Consider the following 24,370-nt stretch of genomic DNA (forward strand, 5'->3'; position numbering starts at 1 on the left):
CACGCGACTGACATATTTTTGGCAATAAGTACCCCCTCATTCTGGAGAGTGACAAATGTGAGAGGATCAGTTTTGCCACGTGTTGGACTGTTGGACCACTCTCTCATAACATGTCTCCCTGTGCACATCTGTATTATTATACAGATGTTTATCTGGTTTCAGCTGTGGAGGAAGTCCTGTTAAGTAAAAATACAGAGAAGAATCATTGGCAAAATATCCTCACATTAAATGTACTAAAAGTACTCCTTCTTTTAAAAAGTGCCATGTCACTCTTATCTATTTATTCACGACATTATTGTTAATACTAATGCATCAACATGTAAGTGCCATTTTGCTGTTGTAGCAGCTTGAGGTGGAGAATTTTATTTAATTATTTATTTAATTTGCCTCTATTTATACTGGGAAAATCACAGAGGACTGGCCCTCATTTACAATGATGTCAGGTAACAGTTTAAAATGACATAATTATGACTTGCTTAAAAATATAAGATACAGATACAAAAGACAAATCCATTAAAAAAAAAGAAGAAAAAAAAGCAGAAATTATGAATGATTTGTGATGATGGATTTAAATTGACCAAAGAATTAATTAACCGTTTAGTATTTTGGTCTAGTGATTCCCAACCTGGGGGTTGGGCTCCTCTTACGTGTCACAAGATAAATCTGCAGGGTTGTAAAATTACTGTTTGGACAGAGAAGGAGAAAACGTAAAATTATTTTAGATTTCTGTCTAATGTGGTTTGCTTTTTCTTGGATAATTTTTCCTAATGGGAGCCACAAATTGTTATTTAAATGAGACCATCTGGGGTGATTAGAGAGAAAATCTCTCTTAGTTGGAGCTGCTGACATCTGTAAGGACACTTTTTTGTACAGAAGCACAAGCCAAAAATAGAACCAATAGTTTACTATATTGTATCTTGTAAGTGTATTATAAGATTTTAACATGAAAAGTAACTACTACTATTATAGAAGCTGTAGTTGTTGAATAAGTGAAATGGAGCAAAAACTCAGTATTTCCCTATAAAATGTAGTGATGTAAAACTGTAAAGTAGCATAAATAGAAATACTCAAGTAAGTACACATACCTCAGAAGCACTTGAGTAAATGCACTTAGTTACTTTCCACCTCTGCCTGATTGATCAACTTTCATGTGGCACTTTTATTACTAAAATCCAACACACAGTCCTCTGGTTTCTATTCCCAAAGGCAGAGCACTACCAAAGTAAATACCATAATGAAAAAGGCTGGAAAATGTTCATTTTCCACGGGATTCACTCTGTTTACTTCTGCCTAATGATTTCACCAAACGCTGTAAGTACCTTGACAGACTCATACATTTCAACACTGTGAGCTGGTTGTAAGTCATCACCTTCATCCCATCCCTGATGATAGCTTAAAACAAAAAGGAACATGTATTATTTTTTCCAGTTTAATGAGCTGAGTCTCTCCCCTTGTTTCTGACATTTTGTCTCAAGCATGATCGTTTGTTTGGGAGGGTTAACGCTGACAAGGCCACAGTCTATGGAAGGCTTTGTGTATCGTCAAATACACTACCTCAGACATGAGGAAATCTTATTTTCCCTTCACTCCCTGAGTCTCCTACACATAATTAAGCTCTAAATATATCCTCATAACTTTTCCCTCTAGGGTAGAATGAGAGAAGCAGGGAGTTAATCAATCCTACTCTGGCATTAATCAGTTATTTCCATTAGTCCACGGCCTGTAAATTGAAGCCACTGGCCGAGCAGACAGTGACATCACTCTCTGAAAGAGCTCCGCAGGAGTTTTTTTGGGTGAAGAAACGTGAGGCAAGTTTGTCTTCTGGATTACAATGTTGATGCAGATAGGGTTTAGTTATATGCTACATGCACTACAAAAGAGGGAGGGACAGATAGAAAATTTTTGGAAAAGATTAAAATTCCCCCAGCAAAACCTTACCACTGAAAGATATTAAGATATATAACTGACCAACAATAATGTCTATAAAATTCAAAATATTTCCTCATATTATCAATTAATTTAAGTTAGATTATATTCTCTGTGCATTTTATGTCCCTCCATGATGGTCTAACTGTTGTTTTAAAGAAATAATCTGACATATCTGTAGAAATAGACATTTCTACTGGAAACATTTTGACATTTATGCAATCCTGTTATCACTGCGAGGTTGCCAGGCAACCAGAGGGCTGAAGGATCAAACAAGCGAGATGTAATGTAGTAATTGGTGAGCTTTAGAGTTGCTGGTAGATTTTGTTGCCTTTGGACAAATTATTTTAGAAACAAATATAAGGACATTTAGTTAAAAAATAATAATAATAATAAGAGAATCACTCATGTGTGCAATTATAGAAACAGAAACTTCCGTTCAGGCCAGTGTAATCCCCAAATCAAAAGAAACAATATCAAAGATATCACCTCATCGTCCTCAATGGGTGGGCTTCTCCAAATTAAAATTCAGATATGTGAAGTCAAGCAGCCAGAATCCAGAGAAAATGTGCCATCAACTATCTATCAACTATATTTTCCTCAGTGATTTGGCATCAGAGGTGGTTCAGGTAAAGCGGAGGGCGCTAGATATTCCAACAGGGGGCAGTGTTGTATCAGTGTTCAACAGGCAAAAAACTGCAGGAACATCTGCAGAGGAGGGAGTTGAGTATCACCAAGTTTGTGCTTCAGATTATCTGGGCAGGACTGATGATTTTTAGCAGCTGAATCAACAGTCCTGAGGTGAATTTATGATGAGTGAAACAGTGGCTGTGGATGTTAAAAAGAAATCAGACAGGAATGTATAATACATTTATTAAAAAACCTGCCCTGAAGGGACTCCAATATTTATTGACCACATCCTTCCTTTGACAGAATTTACAAGCTAGAAAAAAAAAAATTCTTTCGATAGCAGATATTCACACTTGAAAAATGACTCCTGCTCTCAAGAGATTATCACCACAAAAATAAAGCCAATCAGGCATATTTGGATAATAAATTAATAACTGATAAAATAAAGCCTGAAATGTCAAATATCAGCGGTTATATGGACATTACAAGTGGAATTATTAAATGAAACCACATTTGCGAAGCACCTCAGACAAACAGTAGACAGATCAATAAGTAGATCTCACTGTGCTCCTCTTTGCTCATTATAAATGTATGAAAACACTGCCACAAAAATCTAAATACTAAATGGAGTTTTGAACTGTCTGCAGACGAGCATGTATTATGAATAACTTGGTACAGCAGGTGATGAACTGCAGGTTCAGGACTGCAGATTACATGTTGAGGACTATTTTATATGCATTTAAAATCAAACATGTTCTCATTAATTTGTTCCTGTGTGGATCCTCGTATAGCTTAGCTTTACAAAGGATGTAAAAAATAAGAAATCACAAGAAATCTCTTCTATAACTGAGAGTTTTCAGATTAACCACTGTACTTAAAATAGATATTTGATGAAAAATTGTTGAACAAATAGGCCTACTAAACAGTAGACTGCAGTTATGCTGTTTTGGCACCATCGGGAAGAAATTCCACTGAAGTTTTTTTAAAAGCCCTGTTTCCCTTGTAAGGTAATCACTGAGAAGGTTTCTAAAAACAAAAAAAAATGACAGTCCAGTCTTTTGAGGGGTATTATAGAATCAGATATTCACAGGATATTCTGGTAAGGATGCAACATTGCACACTAAGCAAGCTCTTACTTGAACCAGTCATCAAAAGAACTGTGTTTGTAATTTTTTACTAATGTAGCTTTTTGTAATACAGTGCCCATAAAAAGTATTAATATCATGGTGCACAGTAGGTTTTGTCTTGATACTGACCACAGGTGTGTAATCAACTGACCCCCCACTCCCACCCCTCACACACACTCACATTACAGGTGATCTCCATTTAACTAATTATGTGACTTCTAATGGCTGCACCGGTGATGTCTCACGTTAAAGAGGGTGAGCACATATCTTCTGTGTTATATTTGTAGCTCTTGTAGAGATCTGTGTTCAAATAACCTTTGATTCTATGTTGTGAAACTGTGAGAAGAGAGGGACCTGTACTTTAAACAGTAGCAGAACATCTATTTGATTAGATTAGTGAGTACTCTGTCAGCCCTGGTTGTGTATTTCTCTTTTTGTAGAAACAGTGGCACCTTTCATTGTATCTCATTTCTCTCTCAGTCTGAAGGTTGAAGGTCAAGTAATACTGGGGGGCTTCTGATCTCTGACCAGCCTCCTGAGTTGATGGATATCATCCAACTTCCTACTTCAGGAGTCACAGGCTTTAATCTCTGTGCTGCTTATAAATCACACACTGCATGTATTCAAGGCTATCAGGATTATTTGGATTAATTACAACAAACATCCTAACCACAGTAGAGTCAGGGGTTGGGTGGAGGCCAAGGCTAATGAGTGGTCAATGTGTCTTCTTCTTGATCTCATCATCATCTCATTACTGTCAAACTGTTGTTTTCCCTTTTAATCCACTGACAGCGCTCTCTTTCTCTCCTTTCTGTCTTCTCACCTTTTGTAAATCCCTAGATTTTATCTTCTGTCTATGAAATGTTGATCACTGTTTGTCTTTGCATTGTGATGGGGGGCTCTGTCATGTTTATAACAAATAGAAACATTATAGTAAAACGCTCCCATAATTTGTCTGTATACAGGGAAATTATCTCATTGTTCACGATCCCCCAAAGGGAGGTCAGAGGTCGGGATCAAGACCAGACCAGACCAGCGCTGTTTGTAGCTATTAGAGATTCACCATCCTTTGCGTTTCAGCAGAGCCTGTTCTAATGGTTTGAACCCCTCTGGTTTTGAAGAGGTTTTCCCACTCAGTAAGATGCTAAGATAAAAGCACACGATGTGGACATGATAGAGAAATCAAATGTCAGAGTAAACAATGGAGGCAGTGATCATAAACAGTAAAAAATAGACCCTGAGTGAGGCAGGGAAAAGTGCACTGGAGTTTGACATTTTCCCACACTGCTCAGGACCACTGAGGCCACAAGGAAGAGGTCGAATCCCCGGAGTATAAAGCTCTCCTCAGTTTACTCCTCCCTGCTCTTCCCTTGACATTAAACTTCCTCTCCTCTGTTAACACCATCCTCTTTTACAACTAACACGTAAACGCAGCAGAGGCTGGACTTGTGGGTCAGGAGACAATAAACAGCCCCCTGGGTTTGTTTTCTGATCCCTCCTAACAGCATGTTTAGTTTGTGGGTCATCAAGTAGAAACCTCTCAGTCATAAAGATGATAAGATTTTGTGTCTCCTGCTGAGTCACAGATGACTTTTGTGCCAGCAAACAAGAGGATCAGAGACAAATTCAACATCAAAAATTTAGATATATTGTAGATTGACGTCACTGAGTGCATTCTTTAATTTTAGCAGATGTCTAATGTGGAGCTGGGGATATTTTTAGAGCGAGCATTGGGAAATCTCTGGAGCTGTAAACCACAAAGCCTGGTGATCTGTCATATGTTGGTGTAAGTGGTCCACATTAGGACATTAGGACCCCCCTCCTCCTCTAACCCTGCAAACCTTTGACAGCCCCTTTACCTTCACAGATGCAAGATGTGAAAAGTTGAACTATCTCTGGACTAAACAGTCGCATTATCTCTGGTTACAGCGTCAACAAGTAAAAGGAGTCTGCCGTCTCATGTGTTCAACCCCCCCACCCCCCGTGGATGAAGAAATCTGCATCACCCTCCACATGTGAAGCCCCCGGGGACGTACTGCAGGCTGCAGGAAAAAGATGGTGGAACCAGTAAAACCAAATTTCGTAAAAGATGCAGAAGCTGGGAAATGTGAGTTTTTCCATTTATTCCTTTGCCAACACAGAAGTACATCCTAGTGTACACATACATTAGAGTAGTCTTACCTATTTGTTTGTACTATATTCTTCTACTACTACTAAAACTTTGTGGCCATTGTGGCTGCTCAGTGCACACTTCTATGCAGAAAGTTGGGCGATGTTCCAGGCGTAGAGGCAGCTCTGGGTAGGAGTGCGAGCAGTCATACTTCTTGCCTTGCTTTCAGCAACATCAAGCTTGCTTTGGTACTCACTCTTTAACACAGTGATAAACATATTGGCTGCACTGGCTGTCTGCTCCAAAGACCATGAAAATCCCTGCTTGTATTTTTCCATACTCTTTTCTTTTTTACATATTTATCCAGACCTGGAAATGACTAAAATCAAAGTCAGACACCACATAGGAACCGTGTCTTTTTGCTAATCATTTTGGTAAGCAAAGATTCACTGGTTCCAGCTTCTGAAATGTTCACATGTTCTAGTTTTCTTCCTTTTCATTGGCACTAAGCTGACTATGTTCAGATTTAGTCCTGTTCATGGGACAAAAGTCTAAGAGCTGCGCAGTGACAACATATACATGTACAATGTGTTGAGTTGGTGAAGAGGATCACAAGAAGCTGTTTTCACTATTGTTTTATTATGAACAGAAGACTTACCATTATATGGCAGCCACAGCTTAAAAAAAACACACCTTACATTCATGTCTTCATATCACATTGTCCCCTATTATGTCACACATACTGCAGGTAGCAACAGATGATGGTCATGTGAGTTTTCAGTCCACTGCAATCTTTAAATTAGGAACGCTATACACTGGCATTTCAGGAATACCTGAGGGAAGTAGTAGCCTACAATGACTACAACCTTGTCTCCAGAAATCTTTTACAACCCTATCAGATCAGATCACTTTCATTAATGATATCTGTGTAATAGATCTTCTCCATTCACAAAAACAATGCAGATTTCAAATTTCTTCTAATCATACAAATTATTTAAAGAAAAAAAAAAAAAAAAAACTTCAAAAAGCAAATGAGGACGTGTGACAGATAGCACTTATCCCACAGATCTGACTCCACAGCACCCACCATCAATAATAATAATACATTAAGTGGTGTCACAATATTGCCCTGTAAACTTTAAACACAGATCAATATCAACATTAGCTTCAGCTTCAGCTTCAACAGCAACAAATGAAAAACAAATGCAAATGAAATTGTGAAGCCTTATTAGTTTATGGTCCTTTTTATACAACACAAATCTATGTTTTATTACAATGGCAAAGGAAAGGGGAAACCTTTTATGGATTATGTGTTGGTGGTGACTGTAATATGCCTCTGATGGAGGACTGGAATTAGCCCATTCAATAGAACATATAAATGAAATAAAGCTGTATTTTATCATCACTGACTGGAAAGTTATAAATCACCTTATGCAGCACAAACATTTACAGAAGTATATTTGAATAGTAAAAGCTTCCACTCAAAAAAAAAAAGTCATGGTGTTGCTGTGAATATACTGTCATACATACAGCTTATGTGGAATAAAGCACAGTGTTTGTTTTTCTCTCTTCTCTCTCTCACAGCTTGGCCGACTCAAAGCAGAACATTTTAAGACATGAGCAGCGGTAAACATTTCAGCATCAGGGAGGGAGGGCACCTACGGGTTTACCATGGCTACAAGACCTGAGACTCAACGTGGCAGCACTGGACCATTTAAACAGGTACATCATGGTGCCAAAACAGAGATGTAGCTGTGACCCAAATCCATGTTTAGTTAAAAAAGCAGGATTTGAGTGTATCGTGTGTTCACACATGAAAAGCGACAAAATGAAGTAAACTTAAACAGTCGGTACACAAACAAACCAAACCCTTCTTTCTCCCACAATTCAATGCACAAAAGACATTGAAAAAATAAAATGGATAGTGGTCAAACAGTTCAGATATTTTACAGTCTCTCTCAGAGCTGCAATGATTTCTCAATTAATCAGGTGATAGACAGAAAATTCATCTGCAGCTATCTTGGTAATAGATTAATCATTTCTTAGTCTTTTTTGGACTGCTGGTTGCATGAAACAAAAAATTTAAGGACATTATTTGAGCTCTAAGAAGTTGCTACTAAAAATAATCAGCAGATTAATCAATAATGGAAATAATCATTAGCTGCAACCCTGGTCTTTCATTTGGAAGTGGCATTTCAATGTTGTAGTTTAATCAGCAACTGAAGGTGCAAGTATTTTATCATTTCCTGTGCTTATGAACTGCTCACAGAGAGTGCACAGATCTGAAAACAAATTTTAGATGATAGGCCTGGTGATATTCTCCATTTCTTATTATCTATTAATCCTAATAATCATTAATAATCCATCCTACTAGTACTGTCTGTGTAGGCAAGGCCCATTTACATCTGGGTATTGGGTAAAATTTGTTTAAAAAGCCCAGTGGTTTTAGGAAAGCAGCCTTGTTTAAATAAATAATAGGATATATTAATGAGCTGTTTTTTAGGAATTACTTTTGTCTTTGGTGGGAATGAATATGCTTGGGGCTGAGCGCCACAGTCAGGGCTGAGAATCAGGAAAGTAATCAATGCTTTATTACTTTTGGTTCTATCATAGCATTTGTTGCAGCAAGAAAACTACTGAATATTACCAGACTTTTACTTTAACACAACCAAGTAAAACATTAGTCATACAACATCATTTACGTGGTGGTAAAACATTAGGAATAGATACTGATTTTTATGAGGCTCCTTGATATCAGAGGCCCATTGATCCACTTCCACTGGTCCCTCATAGATACACGTCCATAGTGTTGAGGATCATGTGCCGACAGAGCGGGCAGTTCTGTTGGTAGATAGGTTGCCTCAACAGGATGGTTGTACAGTCTCTGCACAAGCAGAGGTGTCTACACGGCAGCAGCACCACCGTCTTGGTACAGTCCTGACAGATCACACACTTCTTCCTCTCCTCCTGCTCCTTCAGTAGAGTCAGCAGGTTCTCAGCAGGCAGAGGTTTACTGTCTTTGCCTGAAGACAATTTCTTCTTCAGTAGCCCGTCTGTACTGGAGGAGGGGGAGACTAAATCTGGCTGCTCCTGGTGGGCTCCATCTCCTGCTCTTCCATCTGGTGGGCCTCGCCGCTCCTCTCCAGGGTCACCGTCGCCTCGTACTCTGTTGTTGTTGTCCCTGTGGAGGTGTGTCCGCAGGACCAGGCCTATTTGGCTGCTGTGTCGAGACAACTGCTGCCAAAGCCCTCGCTCCAGCTGGTAGAGGTGATGTAGTATTCTCTGCAGGCGTCGCATGTTACCATGAACCAAATGTGGGGTGCTCCGCAAGGCTGAAGTGAGGCGGCAGAGAGCCAGATGCAGTCTGCGCAGAGCAGGAAAAGAGTTCATGTAATCCAGAATTCGCACAGCAGCCCGTCTGGTCAGCTCTGGGTTCAGGTAGGCCGTGGTAGTTAGAGCAATAGTGACAGTGAGCAGGAGGCCGTAGATGTTCAGTATGAAGATGCTGATGAACATGTGCACCAGTGACACCAGGAAGTCCAAAATCAGCTTACAGGGCGACCACAGGAAAGCTGATGTCCCAACCAGGCTGCTGTACAGGAAGGTGAAGGAGGTTAGTGTGAGCTCCAACACCTTCTGCAGCGGGCTGGACACTGTCTGCCACACACTGACAACCGCCAGGTACACGTTCTGAGTGGCAATGAGAGCATAATTTACCACCGTGTTGGTGAAATAGACCACCAAGCTGACGGCGATGCCACAGCCCTCCAGCACTGACAGCAGACCTCGACACAGGTGCTCCTTCCCCCGGAGCAGGACATGCATGGACAGGTAACCCACCATCTTCAGGCTTTCCAGCAGCCCCTCCAGAGCCAGCACCAAGCTCCCCAGCATGCTGACAGTACCGTGGGCTACATTTGAAGTAGCCTCTGCCATGGACATTAAGCAAACGACGATTAAGTTTCCCAGCTCCAGCACCGAGGCGAGAAGGAGGGCGGGCAGGCTGTTTATGAAGGCGATCACCGCCAACAGAGTCCGCACCACGGTGTGGACAATGAGAAAATTCAGGTCCAGGAGTACACAGACGGCGTCCAGGCATTTTCCTACAGTGGAGATAACAAAGTTCAACAAACCCATGGTAACGTATCTTCAACTTATCGATGTTTTCTCTCAGGTTGTCTCCACGGCAAAGTCCATATCGTGTTTATTTGCTCAGGATTAAGTGTTACATCTTGTTCAGACCGTTAGCTCGTCTTGAGTGTTAGCCGAAACCGCACGCCATTCCCCGTTTAGCTGAACGGCACACTGGTTTATTTTTCATAGTTTCTTCGTCTTTACTCGACTATAATGACGAGCTAGCATCATAAACACACGCGTTAAAGAGGCGGATGTTTGGTTTCAAACGAGACACAAACACTTCCCTCCCCACGAGACGACACTTCCGTTTATTTTCAGGGTTTCGCGTTTTCTCTTCATTCAGGAAATAGTCCGGGAACATTTAATTTATTAAGCAGTCACTTTACCAAAGCGGTAATCTGTAAAATCCACAGGCGAAATAAAGAAAGACGGAGAAAAACACACAAAAAGCTTCAGTATGTTACTTCAGTACTCCAGCCGCCATATTTGTTTTGGTCGTGTCAGCTGACCATACCATCTCCTTCCGCTGAGATTTACAAAATAAAACGATTAAAAGATATAAAATGGCATACAAATAGGATGATTTAAGACAACGCATTTACATTTTATTTTTTATAATAATTTTTATATATTATTTTTTCCCTTTTAGCTCTACTCTGCTTTCCTTAATGTTTGTTTTATTATTATTTTCATTATCATTGCGCTGGTTTTCCTGCAGGTTAATTAATACTGAATCTGAACTACCACTGCAATTTCACTTACACTCACTGAGCACTTTATTAGGAACACCATAATATTACTAGGTGGGGCATGACTTTGCTCTTAAAATAGCCGCAGTTCCTCATGACTAGATTCCGCAAGATGTTGGAAACATTCCTTTGAGTCTCTGGTCTATGCTGACATGATGCATCATATCATTAGGGCCCGAGCAACGAGTTGCGTGGGCCCAACGGGGCCATGCAACGAGTTGCAAGGACCCTCTTGTTTTCGGTCTGTTTATTATTATTATTATTATTATTATTATTATTATTATTTTTTTTCTTCTTTTTCCGCCTCTTAGATCGGCTTTTTGAGGGCCTTAACATGCGTGAAAACTTACCAAAATTTGCAGACGCGTCAGGCACGGCGAAAAATTTAATAATTTAGGGGTCTTGAGCATGGGCGTGGTAAAATGCCCTCGGTAGCGCCACCTACATTTTTAAACGGAACAGCCCCTCAAGCCCGTTGCGCCTAAAAATCTGAAAATCTGCACACATATGTAACATCCCATGACGCACCAAAAAGTCTCTTGGAGCCATATTCTAAACCCAACAGAAAGTATTTTTATTTTGACCGGAAGGTGAAAAAATTGTGTGTTTTTGGCCATTTCCAGGGGTCGCTTGAACGCGAACTAGTCCTAGACGCATTATCCGATTGACTTCAAAACTTAATAGTATGTTCTTAAGACATAGACGATGTTAAATTGCGGCAGATTTTGAGTTTTTGTTGAAGGGCGTGGAAGTTATGGCCCCTCAAAGTTCGATTACTCGCCACGAAACAGGAAGTTGCTTTATTTTTGCTATATTTCGGCCATACTTTGTCCAAACTGCATCAAACTTTACAGGATTGTTAATGGTACCTATCTGCACACATCCATATGTCAATATTCATACAATTGTTGTAGCGCCACCTATTTATAGCAGGAAATGACATATTTTATAGTGTGATGTCCAGTTTCTAGACGGGTGACCAGATTCACTTCAAATGTTGTCAGCCCCTCCTTGACAATTTTTGGAAGAAGTCCTCCGAAAATTGTGAGTTTGGGTCGAAGCGTGTGCCGGTTCTGGCCCGTCAAAGTTCGGAAACCCAACTTCCTGTTTGAAACCTCAGATTTTGAGGTAACTTCCTGTTGCGACTCTCTACTTTATCCTACAGATGGAGCCATTGTATTACTCTTTGATGGGTTTTTGGAAGGGGGTCTCTGTGTGTGTGTGTCTGTGTGTGTGTGTTTGAGGGGGGAGGGGAAGAGGAGTTGATTGAGTCTGTGAGAAGCTGCCACAGGGAGGTTACAGTCAAGAGAGCCATGAGCTGTCACAGATGATGAGCTCTGAATAATATTATCACAGAAAATAATTAGCATAAAAGCTTTTATTTTAAATTTGTTGCAACAAATTCAGGTTTCTTACAGCATTTTCCTTATTGAAAACTAAATTCTACCTGAAATGTATCAATAAAAATCTTCTTTTGCAGTTAATGTCACCAGTTTATAGTTTAATTTTAATAGCATTCCCTGTCACTGATGTGCCTTTAATTATCGGTTCTATCAGGGATCATTTATGTGTTTATCTTACGGGGGTGAGCCACCTCACAGGTTGGTTATATTACCTGTTGACCTCAGCTCAGTGAGCTAAGACAATGTTTAATGCAGTGTTTTTTCTGATATGAAAATGGATATTATTCAGCACATCTAACCTCAGCAGGCCCCTCTTCAGAAACTCATATCTGCAGATGTCAAAGCTGGCTCAAACGTTGTCCACAGTCTCATGACATGTTTAACACGAAGCACAGCACGCTGGTTAAGCTCATGGCAAACTGTTACTAACAGCTAAAATGAAAGCTTGTCTGTATGTAGTCTAACTGGTTAGTTTGTCACTAATCTCCAAATTTTGCAAATTGCTATAAACTTCACTCTCTTAAACCAGTAACAGTCTGAGCTGGACTGATAGGGGTCTGTATGGATAAAGATAAAATCCTAATGATACCCATCCCTACAGCTGGTTAGTGGCTTCGCCCTGACTTTAGGCAGATGAGATATTCACTGTTCAAATAACTTCATTATAACCCTTGTTTAAGCATAAATGATTTATATATGCACCCAATAACAGAACTTGCAAAAAAATGCTTTTGCTCAAAGCTCAAAGCTTGTAAACTCAAGTTAAAACTGAGTTTTATCTCCTTTTGGGAGGGGGTATCTGTGTGTGTGTGTGTGTTTGTGTTTGTGTTTGTGTTTGAGGGGGGAGGGGAAGAGGAGTTGATTGAGTCTGTGAGAAGCTGCCACAGAGAGGTTACAGTCAGGAGAGCCAAGAGCTGTCACAGATGATGAGCTCTGAAAAATATTATCACAGAAAATAATTAGCGTAAAAGCTTTTATTTAAAATTTTTACATCTGGGAAGTGTGAACTGTTACGCCAGCGTGTGCCCTGCGACCTGCGTTGACCCCGCGGTTGCCGGGGTCCCGCGGTCGCCGCTCCCCCGACGGGCGCCGGGTGCGAGGGCCCGTTCAACGCTGCTCGCAGCTTTAATTTCATTTGGATTTGGCAGCTGCAGATTCATCCTGCCAATCTCCCGTTCTACCACATTCCAAAGGTGATCTATTAGATTCAGATCTGGTGACTGGGGAGGCCACTGAAGTACAACTAACTCATTGAAACCAATAGTAGTGCATTATCATGCTGGAGATAGCCATTAAAAAATGGTAGATTGTGGCCATAAAAGGATGCACATGGTCAGCAACAATACTCAGATAGGCTGTGGTATTCAAACCATGGTTGATTGATATTAAAGGCTCCAAAGTGTTCCAAGAAAACATTCCCCACACCATCACATCACCAGCAGCAGCAGCCTGGGCTATTCACACAAAGCAGGGTGGGTCCAATCAGAGGAGTTATTTATTTATTTTTATATACATTTAAGAAATACTCATTTTTGTGTTCTTAGAAACTCTCTCTCCTTGTCTTTTTCTTTGTGTGTGTGTGTGTGAGAGAGAGAGAGAATTTTCAGTATTTTCCAATTTCCCCAACCTGTTCCATTTACAGAATGATCTTACTTGTTGAACTATTCTCTTCCATTACCTCAGCCACTTAAGTGACAACGAAACACAACAGCTTTGCACTCCTGAACAATACCAACAGTATTTCCTTCCTTGCCTTGTGCTTCATCCTTCCCATCTGAACTCTTAAGCAAAAGGAAACTGGACAGAGCACGGCAAAATGGATGAGAACATTTCCACACCTCTTCCACACCACCAAGGTAGATTATTAATTCCCAGGGCTATATTTTAATTTAGTTTAATATAAAAATTTAAAGAAGCTTGAAAACCCACAGTGTGTAATTTATGTGTTGGGTGTGACTGCAGAATATAAATTTCTCATCAAGTCATCAAAACTCTCATTTGACTATTACTTCAAGGTTAGGGGAAAACTGTGGTTATGTTTGATCATCCCAACCTCCACCTTACTGTCATCCTCACTGCACTGAGGGCACACTGCTTACGTCCCGCACGGGACATAAATCATGAGTTGCAGAATCACTGATAACTGGAAATATAGCCTTTGGCATCGCATTCAGATTTCTGTATTTAATCTGCTCATTTTTTTCCAGATTGCAGTACAACACAGAACTATCTATAGCTGTCTATAGTAACCACAGTTGCACAGACCGGTATCTACAAATTAGGAAATCTGTCATCATGGCAAGGTGGGGCGACTTAAAGTTTTTTTGTTGAGTTCCCAGATTGTGTGGTTTATTTTGGGATTTAGAGTTCAGACCCTCCAATTCAGTGATGACTTTGGCTGCCAGCCAGTACACTGGGTTCACATAAATTTACATTGAGAATACGTGTGTGTGTGTGTGTTTTAGAAAGAGGACAGGGGGTAGGCGGCAGACCAGAAGCTTCTCTGGGAAAACACAAACTCCAAACAGTAGAAATCACTGGAGTGCAGACCGGTTGAGACCCAGAGCAGGACCCTGCATTCCACTGGAACCCTTCGCCTCAAGCCTGCTGCCTCTGCAGCACATTGAGAGGGCAATAGAGGGAGTGATGGCAAACTGAGCGGGACAAAAGAGTCGTTGCGAGAAAAAGAGGCAGTGATTAATTTTACTGATGTGCCTCAGAGAGATATGAATGGGATGACTAAGACTGTGGAGGTCCCTCAGCGTGACATTCCTGTTCTTTGAGTCGTCGTCTTCTCAGGACCTTGTCTTTGCATCTGCAGGATGTCCATGAGTCTGCAGGATGCAGTAGCAGCTTCCTGCTTCATGACTCACTATTCTGCTTCTGTGCCAAGAAATAACATCAGTGAGCTCCATTGTTTAATCAGGGCTGCAATTGATGATTATTTTTATTACTGATGAATTAGATTTTTTTCAACAATGAAACTGAGCATGTAATCATTTTGGATTTAAAATAATTCTGCATTTTCATTCTGAACAAATCCGCTAGTTATTTTCTTTGACTGCTAAAGATCAGGTAGTAAATGTCATTAAGTAGTGGCAGGTGCAGGGGTGACTTGAGAAGAAAACAGATGAAAACCTCACTTTAGACTCACTTTATTAAGATGATGTTTTGATCCTTAGGAAATAATCATGAAGATTATTTGTGCTTATGAATACAGACAAAAATGAATATACAAAAAATAAAACAAAAAAACCCAAAAGAAAATAAACAACAACCACAAAAAAACAGTCATCAAGGAACCTTAATCCAGCCTTCTACTACCACACGTACACAACACACTCTCTTAAGGGTCTCTCTCTCTCTCTCTCTCTCTCTCTCTCTCTCTCTCTCCTCTCTCTCTCTCTCTCTCTCTCTCTCTCTCTCTCTCTCTCTCTCTCTCACACACACACACGCACACACACTCTATCTATAACCCATAACCAATGTCTTTCAGTAGGAAGGGTGGAAATGATCATTAAAAATTAGTGCTAGGATTTTAACCTGATATATCAGTTTTCAGGTGCGTCACGATTTTATTATGTGATGAATTTCACAAACCAAGCTTTGTAGCTGTATACAGGCTTTATTTTAAAGAAAGAAAGCCACACAAGCTACACTGCAAAACTCCACCTCTTATATAGAAATGCTTGTCTGTAATTTATGTCCTCAAAGTCTCTCTTCAATCTTGAACTAATGGTACACTTTCGATTTTCTTGATCGCAGTGATGTTCCTTATGTTCCTAAGATCCAGATACTCATTTGTGAAAAATTTGTGAAACAAGTCTTTTGGAAACAAGTTAAAATTATCCTCCTGTACTGGCAGTTTTTTCTTACAGAAAGCTGGGGAAAAGTGTCTCTTCAGAGTCTTGTCTCAAACCCTCCCAGTTATAATTGGCCCAAGCAGAGATAACAAGTTTCACTACTACTTTTTTCATTCATCTTCTCTCTCTCTCCTTTTTAACACCAAACTCTTCCCAGGCTGAAACACTAAAGAAACATGTCAGTGGGTGGATTTATTATGATTAATGTCCTCTATTACATATAATCACCATGGAGAAGCAATGTTCAATTCTTGGCCCATGCTGTTATCAAAGTGTCTCTTTGTCACAATCCCTGCTGTTGTGACGGAGTTTAGCAGAAATTCAAATTTCTCTCCCACTCTAACCCCAGAGCCCCCTCACCATACCAGTGTACGCTCAAAAGCCCCCCCGTCCTCTGGAGCAACTCAGACAATGGCTGTCTCTCATGCCGGACAGACTACCCCCCAAAACAACTTGCTCTCGGGTCTGGCTTCAGTGGCTTGGAAAGAATGACTTCTTTTCCTCTGTTTCCTTCCTTCAGGCTTTCCTTAGCCCATGAGCACAAAGCTGTGAGCCCTGGTGAGATAAACAGAAGTCGTGAGTAATCATCAATCACTGAGGAATGACACAAACAGAGGTGCATGGCAAGGACACTCCAGTTAGTGCACCAGGAGTGGAAATATTAAAGGAGCCAAGTTTAAGGGTAAAACTGAGTGTGTGTACTTCCATTAGAGACAGGGGTGATTATCTGATGGGCCAGAAGCTGAAATACCTGTTTATAAATTACATTATTCTATTTAAAGAATTAGAGTCACACTGAGAAAAATATGCTTATCCAATCTCTGGGCGATACTTTGATGAAAAAATTAATTGAACATTATTGTCTGTTGAGCTGAGGCCAGGTTAGCCTGTAAATCCGCCTTCCAGCTCCTTTAAAGCTCATGAATTAACACATTATATCTCATTTGTTTAATCCATACTAAAACTGAAGTGTAAAAATGGCAAGAAAAAAAGATGATAGTCGTTCACATCACTGCTCCCAGCCAAAACACATAACTTCAAATAACAAAGCAATTTGTTGTTTTTACACTGGACTGATAAGATGAAGACACTGTGTTAATTACTGAGCTTTAGAGGTGGTAATGGTTAGTGAGTTTTGTTACCTTTCTGTTTCCCTTTGTTTTCAGCCTCGCTGCTAAGCTAACCAGTTGCTGGATGCAGCTTCATATTGAACAGACAGATTGCGTTTGAGAGTGGTGTCATCTTCTTATCTAACTCTTGTTAAGAAAGCAAGTAAGGGAGTTTCCCAAAATGTTGAACTATTCCTTTAAAGGAACCAAGCGCAACAGTATAATTGTGAGTGTGAATACTCCCAGAACAGACAATGACAATCATCTGATGGGTCATGTAGTCAAGTGTAAACTAAATACTTGTTTATAAATTACACAGTCTGTCTGCAACTGCTAATTTAATATAACCATTAATGGAAAAATATAGATTTCACTGGAGATTCATTTGAATAGTCTTGTGGCTGAAAACTGAAGAGTTGTAGAGGTTGTGAAACATGGTCTTTAAACATGTATCAGAGCTTTGTAGTGCCTGGGAACTGTGTGGGGGAGGGTACAATGCTTTTCCTGCTTCTATTTTCCTCATTCAGGCCTCATTCCCAAACCCATTGCCCCCTGATATTCCCAAACGCCCTGTCCAGGATGTATCATATTAAATAAAGGGTGAAGAGGGGACATTCTTGCAATTTGTCCACCAGGAATTTTAAGAGGGCTAGTAAAAAAATAGTCCCCCCCCCCAATTCCTACTGTATATGTTTATTTATACTGTATAGTGTGCCCATTCCCATTGCGCCACACCCAAATCACATGGCAGCCCTTAAGATTCAGCCATAATTTACTGACCTTGTGGCAGAACAATGTAGTTGTTTTGAGAACAGTTAGTTCTTTGCTAACAATGCAAACCATAAGGATTGTGGTTGACTCTAAAGGAAATGAAAGCACCAGCATAGTGGTTTAAACCCTTCTTTACGTTCCTGTACAATCAGTTTTAAAACAGCATTGAATCCAGTATGTGCTGGCTGACCTCTTGTTGTTTTCTATCGGATACCTTTTATGTTTTAAGATAAATATTGTAATCTATTGTAGATAAGACACTTGTGATGTATATTTCACAGGAACCTCACTGTCTTGTGTGTAAAGCACATTGTGAGGGGTCAAACAATTGCAATTGTTTGACTCTAAACAGCAGTGAAACTGCAGTCCAGAGAGGATGTTGTGTTGAGTTTCCCCAAAACACAAGATCCAATTAACACAACATCACAGCCGGCTCAGAGCGAGAGAGAGAGGGTGGCAGATGTTAGGATGTGTTATTAGTACTGGCCTCATATTTCCATCAAAACAGAGCAATAGTGCTCATATCTCCACCAACAGATCCACCCTGATACTTTTAGGGGGCAGGAAAAAACAGAGCACCAGTGAAATCTGGTGAAAGGACCTGTTGACTGAAAGCTGACACACTGTCTCTCTTCCTTTCTGTTTTACTTCTGACGTCTACCTGCTTTGAACTTTGAGACACCAGGTACCCTAAAATAAGGAACTGCACAGAGACAATGGGTGTGATTTCTAATATTTTAATGTCTGCCTTGATAGCAACACTGCCATTAGAGGAATGAGTCTACAGTTCGCAAGGAGTTAGTTTGGGAAACACTTACTTGCTTTCTTGCAGGGAATTAGTTTGGGAACATGGATGCAACTCTCAGTTCAATCAACTGTTTAGAAATTTTAAAAGCAACACCTGCGCCTTCTCATCCATTGAATCCAGAATCTTTGAATCTGCAATTACATTTTATTTTAAAGTTTTAACTCCTGGATACAAGATATCTCCCTATTCTTAGTGTATGTGTGTGTGCTGGTGGCTTCAAGTTTCATCTCACTTGTGTACGATGCCTATTATTGGACTAGGATTGGCTTTCAAACTAGTCGTGCATCGCAAATCATGCTCACAGGTACTCACCTTAAATAGGTTGTCTGAAAACAAAACCGAACCATCTCTACCCATGTCCTCCAAGATCTTTGACAGGACTGTGATTCTTTATTCTTTATTTGAGGTTTCTACAGCCTTGACTATGCTCTTGTGACATCTCAGACTTTTCTACCTCATACAGAGAGCTTTCACATGCACTATGCAAGGTTTTGGCAGAGAAATACACTGAAAAAGTTCCCTGAGGCTCTCTCACGGCCTCTTTATTTGGTTGCCACCAAATAAAAATAAATAAAAAAAACATATCTAAAGACCACTGCTTGAAATAGAGCAATGAAAATAATGGATAACACAGCAAAACAAATCTCAAATTTGCCTATAAAAACAATAATCTTGAAACACGATAATAACTTTGACCAAATGTCCTGATCTGACCAAAATGAAATAAAGCACATAAAGTAAATCAGCCATTCTTTGTTGGGCAGTGCCCTCACTTCCTTTTTTCCAGGTATATCAAACAATAATAATGTGGAAAAGGCTCCAACCAAACCAAACCAAACATGACTGCTCATGATTCTGGGAAACTGTCACTTCCTCTGAGTACCTTGATTGTGCAGCTGTTTGTGCTGTTGGACCTCGGCTCCACTGTGGACTTCATCGCATCAGTGAGTTTAGTATCATTGCCTGTCCCTTCCTATGCGGCTCTGTGCTCTGAGGCAGTCCTCTTGGCAGATGCAGATGGTAGACACAGTGGTGTTTTCCAGCATTGAAGGTTACATGACAGTGTACGTGACACGTCCTGCCCTTCTTTGATCCGTGTCCAACTGTGCAGGCTGTGATAGTTCACACGGGATCAAATAATACTGAGATTAAACAGACTGTTCTATCTGTACTAACAGTTTGAGGTTTTATCACTGTCTGTGCAGAGTTCGGGGAAGCGCTGTATTGTTTGTAACATACATTGGTCCCTCAGGTCTTCTGATCAGGCGCTCCTGGCTGTGCCAAACACCAGGGTTAAGCTGAGGAGTATTTTTTACGACTGCAGCTCCAGACAGTGGAACAACCCTTTAAAAATATGTTTGGTCAGCACAGTTTGCTGCCATTTCAAAAACATCAAAGACCAGTTAATGATTTTTTTTGGTTTTGTTTTTTGCTATGTCTTTGATTTTTGTGGGTGTGTGATTAAATTCTGTTTGCATCCATGCTGTGATACAGATTTTAAAATACAATAAAGCTGATTTTATCAAAGTACTGAATCAATATGTATACTGATAGCATATAGGTACATACTATATGTAAACTTGGTATACAGTCTATGATGTCAACCAATAAATGACTAGAAATTGTAGTTAGGAAATGTCAGAGATGTGTTTTTGTCAATTCTACAATGTCCCAGTGGGTACATATTTTGGTTACAATTCTTAAATAACCAAATTATTATGTGTTGAAGTTAAAAAACAACTGGTTAATATATCATTGTGAGATATTGATTTTGTATCAGCCTCAAAAATCTGGCAGCCCTAAATTGGGCTTTCAGCCATCATTAACCTGTCATCTTAAAAGAGTCTTACTCATCTAAACTCCTAAATGTTCCTGTGTAAATACACTGAGCTTCCCTCCAGTCTGTGGCAGACTGGGCAGACTTCATTTTTAAATTATGTTGACTTGGATCAAGCAAAGCCAGAACCAGCTGGTGTCTGTCCAGAGGGTCAACTACACAGTAATTTGTGTCATTTTCCTGCTGCTGCCCTCTGGTCTGAGAATATGTCTTTACTGCATACCCTCCAGTAATATGTGGGTGCTCTCTTACAGTTTTGCAAACATTGCAGTTATCCAAACCCTGACAGTCAAAACTAGCTTTATAAGCTGTTTTACCTACATATCAGAGGCCAGAGTCCTGCAACCGTCACGCAGGAGGTCAGCATCATGTAAATGATATGACGTCCTCTACGAAGCACTGTTTTTACATGGTTTGTTTAGGGAGTCAAACTGATTCAACTTCCCTTATTAAGTACATATTAAACTTGGCATCAAGCACACAGGGAGTCATGCTCACAGTTTTTTATGAGTGCCTGGATGTAGATAAAGATTATCTGGTACCGACAGAGAGCAAAATTCTGCCGAGCAAATGCTGCGGATGCCATGCAGCAATGAAGAAATACGTTTGAGACCATTTGCTCTGCTTAAACTGTCACAAAACAAAAACAACTTCAGAAAGTTGTTAAAGTAGTATCTGCAGTAAAACTATCAGAATACTTTTGTGGATGTAGGTAATGTATTCAAATGTCAATGTCAGTCAACATCGCATGTGTATATTCCTAAATGTGAGAATATCTGTTCTTCATATGTGATACTCTGCATCAACTGTCCCCAAGAACATATGTCCAAATATATATTCAAAGTCTGAACAACCCTTAGGCTAATGTGGAACTGGCACACAGAATGAAAGCCATGCACTATTATATTCTTAGACTCACATGATCCTGGTCAATTTTAAGCATAACTCTACTGATCTTAGTTTATATTAATTATATATATACTAATTTGTATTTTGTATATGAAATACTGCTTAAACCTAATGTTATTTCATCATGTATGTTTGTATTAGTTTGATATCAAGGGCAGTAAAGTAGTTTACTAAGTGCTCTGCTTCAGTCCCTCTTGACAGTCTGATGGCCATCAACACCAAAACAAGACTTAAAGTGTTATTAATCATTTCAGCTTTTTGAATGGCAGTAAGTTGGATTTCACCACGGAGCACGCTGGGAGTTTTGTTCAGGATGCACTTGTGATTAGTCCTCATCCCTCTCTTTGCTTCTGCCTCCAGCTCCACCTCAGTTTCATACTGAGAAAACATGAATTATTGTAGTCTTGGTGAGAAAATGTATCATGTAAGAGTCTTGGCAACAACAAAGAAACTGTAAATTATAACTTCATAGTGTATATTCCGCTGCAGACCTCCGCCCTCCTCCTCCTCCTCTCACTGAAGGTCCTCCTATTTCGGCACACTGCAAAAAATATCCACCTCAATATGTCATCTTGAACACGGGCTTTGAACTGATGTTCGCCTTTTCCTATGCAAAAGTAAACCATAAGAGAGCTAAAACTGAGATTTTTAAAGACTATTGTGTTTCGAGAAAATATGATGCATTTTTTAGACCGACTGTATACCTGAATTACTCCTGCGGACTCTCTTTATTAATTTTTTTTTTTTTTTTTTTTTTTTTTTTTTACAGTGGAAAACCTCCTGTCTCTTCATTTGCCTCCCGCGCTGCACCAACGCTCCCCCCCCCCCCCCCCCCCCCCCCCCCTCTCTCTCTCTGTGTGTGTGTGTGTGTGTGTCTCATACAGTTTTCCAGGAGGATAGTCCCTGGTTGTCAGACGCCCTGCACACACACCCCAGCACACACAGCTGCAGCACCGACCAACAATCATGGCTGTACGGGACACTGCCTCTCTGCTCGTCGGACTTCTGGTCTTCTTTCACACCTGGGGGAGGTGAGTACCCGGAACATCCGATCAGTGCAACGCGAGGGTTTTGGAGTTTGGACTTTATAAGTGGGGTATTGGAAACTTTTGTCCCAAGATGCATCACGCATAGATGCACATAAACCGCCCCCCCGCTAGAAAGAAAACAAAATAAGGAGAAGTTTAAAAGTTTGAAAGTAGAAAATTAGAAACTGCATGTGATGAAGGAACTGTTGAGTTCAGTCTGGGTTTCCTCGCCACAGTCCTACACTGCTTCTCATTGCAACCGATATTCAGCTTTTAGCTGTTTTTTTAAAAAAACATATTTGGGGTTTTTTGAGAAGTTTTTAAGAGATATTTGGCAACCAAACAGGCCCAGCGTCAACTGTTGCCTTCAGAGAAACTTCACCCCCTTGCAGGGCAGTTCTCGCCCTGGCCCAGGTGCAGCTCCTGTGTAAACTGCAAAGATGTGGACACTGCACAGTCCCCTTTTGCTTATATTATTTTCAGTAAAAAATCAACAAGGCTAGTTAAACCATCCTGTCAGTGCAGTTGCATGTTGTTGCAACCTGACTGTATGTGTGTGCTCAAATGATTTTAGATGATTTTAGAGGGACCACCACCACACACTAACTTTAAAGCTGTGGCTTTGTAACACTAACTAAAAATGTTTTCTACAGTATAGTATATACTATTAGGTTGTGTGGAAGTGGATTTTCACCCATTCTTTGTTAATTTTGAAGGATTTTCCTGTATATTGTGAATAAACATGCCAGGATTGTTGGGCAGCTATACTGTAAAATTGACACTTTGCCAGTTTCCATGGTACATGAAGTTACTTTCAGTTGGTTTGAATAGTTTGCTGCATGTATTTTTAGCCCCCGACATGCACAGAGGTGCAGTTGTAGAGAGGGAGCTCTCCGTCTGCTTTCTGTCAGCTCTTGCCTGGTGAATAGTTCCACTATGTTTCTATCACACAGTCAAACACATTCTCGGGGTGAGATGTAGCTCTCACGGTTTTACAATTCAATATTTTTATGACGTTTCTGTGCGAACAGAAAGCAAAGAAGTTTATCATCTGTGATGTTTATCATCTTACTTATTGTTAATTAGTTTGTGGCTTTAAATTGGCTGTGAGAGACTAAATTAAAAAAAAAAAAACACTTGTGGATGCACAGTGAGGTGCAGATGTACAGCATGTTTATTTTCAGGGGAGAGCATGTGAGTGTAGATTTATATGTGGGTGTTATGTGGGTGAGAGGGGCACGCTATCTCAGCTCTCCACATTACAGCTTCATTTTACAGGAGTTTGTCTTGTTTAAACAAGGCAGGTCAGTAAACCCCCCCCCAAACCCCCCATTACTCCCCCTCCCGCCCTACACCTCGTCCAACATCGTCACCTTTCCTGTTCCTGTCTGTCATCAATTACACGCAGTGTATTGTGCTAAGTTCAGCCTGACCATTGTCCGTGATCTCTTCCAACTCTTTCTGTTCCTTTGTTGTGCACTTCCTGGACTTGTGGTTTTGTGGCTTTCTTGCCTCTTGAAGTTGTGCCTGTGTTGTTCCTTTCACCCATATCCATATTCCCAAGAGGAAGATGTCACATGTCATTTAGAAATTTACACATACAGTATAACATGGTTCTTTTCCACCTGTCAACAACATAGACCACTGCCAGTTGATTTTACAGTTGTGGCTAAGAATTATTTTCAGTTTTGAATGACAAAAAAATCCCAATCTTCCAGAGCTCCAGTGATGTCTTCAATATAAAGTTTTTCTCTGATTAGAGATATTTGGTTTACTCTCATATGAGACAAGGAAAACTAGAATCTGTTCACATTTGAAAAACTGGGAGGATAGATTCTGGTTTTTTCCTTGAAAATCGCTGCAGATTGATTTTTTCATCAATCAACTAATCAATTAATCAAGTAATCGATTAATCAACTAATCGTATGTACTTCTGATTGATTTTAGACAGACTTCACTCTGG

The 24,370-nt window shown here is 40.2% G+C and overlaps 1 protein-coding gene across 1 annotated transcript; it reads right to left on the reverse strand.

Moving 5' to 3' along the window:
- Positions 1-6,413: 6,413 nt before the first annotated feature.
- Positions 6,414-10,424, reverse strand: LOC108901687 (E3 ubiquitin-protein ligase RNF26-like). The gene has a single exon (XM_018703252.2). It carries the CDS (start codon positions 9,928-9,930, stop codon positions 8,581-8,583), a length of 1,350 nt encoding a protein of 449 aa, XP_018558768.1. The 5' UTR covers positions 9,931-10,424; the 3' UTR covers positions 6,414-8,580.
- Between the last annotated feature and the right edge of the window lie 13,946 nt (positions 10,425-24,370).

Source organism: Lates calcarifer, unplaced genomic scaffold, assembly GCF_001640805.2.
Source record: "Lates calcarifer isolate ASB-BC8 unplaced genomic scaffold, TLL_Latcal_v3 _unitig_4659_quiver_1507, whole genome shotgun sequence".
Lineage (NCBI taxonomy): Eukaryota > Metazoa > Chordata > Actinopteri > Centropomidae > Lates > Lates calcarifer.